The sequence below is a fragment of the Mus caroli genome, chromosome 3 (assembly GCF_900094665.2).
Source record: "Mus caroli chromosome 3, CAROLI_EIJ_v1.1, whole genome shotgun sequence".
In the NCBI taxonomy this organism is placed as follows: domain Eukaryota; kingdom Metazoa; phylum Chordata; class Mammalia; order Rodentia; family Muridae; genus Mus; species Mus caroli.
This window is the reverse complement of record NC_034572.1, coordinates 96,946,801-96,951,360: the sequence shown is the minus strand read 5'-3', so window position 1 is coordinate 96,951,360 and position 4,560 is coordinate 96,946,801. Positions and strand designations below refer to the sequence as shown.

Here is a 4,560-nt window from a genome sequence, read left to right as displayed (position 1 = left end):
TTGTGTGAGGTACAATGTGTGCTTTGAGATTTACTAAAGTTTCTTTAATGAATGTAGCTGCCCTTGCATTTGGAGCATAGATATTCAGAATTGAGAGTTCTTCTTGGAAGTTTTTACCTTTGATGAGTATGAAGTGCCCCTCCTTGTCTTTTTTGATAATTTTGGGTTGGAAGTCGATTTTATTAGATATTAGAATGGCTACATCTGCTGTATATGTGTCAGGGATCTTGGACCAGCTAATATAGACTGCCTACTGTGTCTCTGTGTCTGAGAGATCTCAGGAGTCTAGTTTGTGGAGACTGCTGGGGGTCACCCTCCTCTTCACCTTCTTCCAGCCTTTCCCTAATTCAACCACCGGGGACCCTGACTACAGACCATTAGTTGAGTGCAAGTATCTGCCTCTGTCTCAGAGAAACCCTGTCTCAAAAACAAAACAATATATATAACATGTGTATATATAGTTTAGGCATATATATTGTGAAATATTAAGGTAGTTAACAATCACATAAAGGTATTTTCCTTTTTAAAAGGACAATGAAACAAACTGGATGTGCTAATAAATATTTTTTGTAAATACATAAAACTATATAATTTCATTCTAAAATACATAAGAAAATTAATTCTAATTAGTCTTTTAAATATGATTTAAAACAATTTTTTTAGGCTCGAAGCATTGAATGTGAAGTTTTAAAGAAAGAAAAGCAGATGAAGATATTAGAAAATAAGGTATTATCAAATTATTTATTATTTTATGTGCATTGGTGTATTGTTTGTATGAGGGTGTCAGATCCTTAGGAACGGAGGATTGAGGGAGTTGTGAGCTGTAATGTGGGTGCTGGGAATTGAATCCAAGTCCTCTGAAAGAGCAGCCAGTGCTTTCAACTGCCAAGCCATCTCTCCAGAACCAATACAGTGTTTTTTTTTATTGATATTTCTTTGAAGAAACTCTGGATTCACCAATTTTGAATAGATCTTTAAAGAGAAAAAATTATTCAACCCTATATTAGCCTTTTCTTTTCTAAAATTGTATACTCATAAGTAGCTACATTCATTGTGAATAGTCTTAAAATAACAAGATACTTGTAGAAATCATTCAGCTATTTTTCTCATTTTTAAGATTGAGCTACAGAAAAATTTCTACCCTCTTTATTTGAAATGGTCTTTATTTATCTGAGTTTTCCTTTCTCTAATTTCACTATATAACTTGTTCTATACTTAATCTTCCATACAATGAATATACAATGAATAATTCTCTGGAAAATGTAGTTCACTGAAGTCTTTACCTTTAATGAATAATACTCATCATTCTTTTTTTCAATTGAAAGAAAAAATTATTTCAGCTTGTAAATAAAATAGTTGTAGATTTATTAGGAAGCTCATAATGAGGATCTAAGTGGCCTTTCTGCCAAAATAAAAATGCATAATTTTTTAATAAATAAAAATTTCATGTAAAGATAGTTTTACCTGTTTTAGTGGTTTTTGTTTATTTTCATTTATTTATTGAGACAGAGTCTTACAGTGTAGCCTTGACTGTCCTGGAATAGTGAACCAGGCTGGCTTTGAACTTATAGAGATGGGCTTGACTCTGCTTCCTTAGTGCTAGTATTAAAGATATATGTTACCAAGCCTGCTACCAATGTGTCAAATCAGTGTGAAAAATCAGAGAAATGCTTTCCATATTTTATGAAGCTGTTTTTTCTTAATTTTATTTTGAAATTATTCTCAGTCTCTAGCTTTGGACATGCAAAATTTTAGATAAACTATGTAGCCAGAAACAGTGGTACATCCCTGTAATCCCAGTTATAGGAGGCTAGGATAGAAAGATCATGGTTTGGAATAAGTTTGGGTACAAAGTGAGACACCAATTTAAAAAAGTATCACTTGTAAACATAAAGAGCAGTGCTATATAAAATTCACTTATATTCAGAATATTAGCTGACTGTGGCCATGTGTGAGTATTATAAGAAAAATATTTAACAATATTTGGTGCTAATGAAGGAGACTATATTTTTGTTTGTGTGAGAGTTCTTTTACTTCAATGGGTATTAGAACAGTTTTAGGGCTTCTTAGAAATCTGTGCTGCTCTTATGGTAGTTAAGATGTTCCATTGACTAATATACTTTTTTTAAAAAAAAGTGTGGAATAGTTTTTTAGAGCATGGGGGAGTTGAAAGGAGTAGAGACAGAGAAAGGCAGAAGGGGGTGGGGCGGGGCCGGCCATGAATACTATGTGGAAAGACAGTGAGGAGAGAAATGGAGAAAGAAGGGACGGAGAAGGAAGACAGGGAAGAGAATAAAAGAGTAAGAGAGCTGAACTATTACAGTTTAATTCAGTTTTGCATGTATTCAAATGAAATAACCCCACCAAGTAACATATTGAAAAGTGGCTTAGTATGAAGAGGAATTGGAATTCTGCGGAGGTAGGATATGATATGCTTCTCTTCCAATTTTAATAGCATTAGAATCTCAAAAATGAGAATGAGAGAATAATGAGTAATGAAGAAGACAGCATTTTTCTTAATGTTTTATTATTTAAATACATTTTATATATCAAACATTAATAATATTGAGTATTTTGAGAATCAAATAATAAATAAAAAATGTTCAACTTCTATATAATGGTGCTGTTCAAACTGGACCTCTGATTATAAAAGAAAGATATTGAATTCTTTTTTTTTGTAGAACATGATTTTAATATTTTCAACTGTTGATATTCAACGAACAGAATAGTTATTTTAAGATATATTTCATTGTTATGTCTCCCTTTTCATTTCATATTTATTAATTTCTCTGTGCCCTCTGGTTAATCTGGCTAAGGGTTTATCTGTCTTGTTGATTTTTCTCAAAGAACCAGCTTCTGGTTTTGTTGATTCTTTGTACAGTTCTTTTTGTTTCTATTTTGTTGATTTCAGCCCTGAGTTTCACTATTTCCTGCCATCTACTCCTCTTGGGTGTATTTGATTATTTTTGTTCTAGAGCTTTCAGGTGTGCTGTCAAGCTGGTAGTGTAAGCTTTCTTCAGTTTCTTTTTGGAGGCACTCAGAGCTGAGTTTTCCTCTTAGCACTGCTTTCATTGTGTTCCATAAGTTTGGGTATGATGTGTCTTCATTTTCATTGAATTTTAAAAAGCCTTTAATTTATTTATTTCTTCCTTGACCAAGTTATCGTTGAGTAGAACATTGTTGAGCTTCCATGTATATATGTGCTTTCTGTTGTTTTTGTGAACACATAGATGTTCACAATTGAGAGGTCTTCTTGGTAGATTTTTCTTTTGATGAGTATGAAGTGTCCTTTCTTATCTTTTTTGATAACTTTTGGTTGAAAGTTGATTTTATTCGATATTACAACGGCTACTCCAGCTTGTTTCTTGGGACCATTTGCTTGTTAAATTGTTTTCCAGCCCTTTACTCTCGCTGCGATAGTGTTTGTCTTTGACGTTGAGGTGAGTTTCCTGTATGCAGCAAAATGCTGGGTCCTGTTTACATATCCAGTCTGTTAGTCTATGTCTTTTTATTGGGGAATTGAGTCCATTGATGTTAAGAGATTTTAAAGAAAAGTGATTGTTACTTCTTGTTATTTTTGTTATTAGAGGTGGAATTATGTTTGTGTGGTTATCTTCTTTTGGGTTTGTTGAAAGAAGATTACTTTCTTGCTTTTTCTAGGGAGTAGTTTCCCTCCTTGTGTTGGAGTTTTCCAATTATTATCCTTTGTATGGCTGGATTTGTGGAAAGGTAGTGTGTAAATTTGGTTTTGTCATGGAATATCTTGGTTTCTCTGCCTATGGTAATTGAGAGTTTTGCTGAGTATAGAAGCCTGGGCTGGCATTTGTGTTCTCTTAGGATCTGTATGATATGTGCCCAGGATCTTTTAGCTTTTTGTAGTCTCTGGTGAGAAGTCTGGTGTAATTCTGATAGGTCTGCCTTTATGTTACTTGACCTTTCTCCCTTACAGCATTTAATATTCTTTCTTTGTTTTGTGCATTTGGTGTTTTAATTATTATGTGATGGGAGGAATTTCTTTTCTGGTCCAGACTATTTGGAGTTCTGTAGGCTTCTTGTATGTTTAAGGGCATCTCTTTCTTTGGGTTAGGGAAGTTTTCTTTTATAATTTTGTTGAAGATATTTACTGGACCTTTAAGTTGGGAATCTTCACTCTCTTCTATTCCTATTATCCTTAGGTTTGGTCTTCTCATTGTGTCCTGAATTTCCTGGATGTTTTGGGTTTGAAATTTGCATTTTGATTGTTGTGTCAATGTTTACTCTGATATCTTCTGCAACTGAGATTCTGCCTTCTATCTCTTGTATTGTGTTGGTGATGCTTGTATCTAAGACTCCTGATCTCTTATCTAGGCTTTCTAACTCCAGGGTTGTCTCCTTTTGTAATTTCTTTATTGTTTCTATTTCCATTTTTAGATCTTGGATGGTTTTATTCAATTCCTATGCCTGTTTGATTGTATTTTCCTGTAATTCTTTAAGGGATTATTGTGTTTCCTCTTTAAGGGCTTTTAGATGTTTACCTGTGTTCTCCTGTATTTCTTTAAGGGAGTTATTTATGTCTTTTTT

The 4,560-nt window shown here is 33.4% G+C and overlaps 1 protein-coding gene across 1 annotated transcript in view; it reads left to right on the top strand.

Annotated features, from left to right (window-relative positions):
- The window catches only part of Sycp1 (synaptonemal complex protein 1), a 92,027-nt gene that overhangs the window by 53,391 nt on the left and 34,076 nt on the right, over positions 1-4,560 (top strand). Inside the window, exon 21 of the mRNA XM_029475543.1 lies at positions 664-726. Within this exon, the coding sequence (XP_029331403.1) occupies positions 664-726 (63 nt within the window). The remainder of the gene's footprint in view (positions 1-663; positions 727-4,560) is intronic.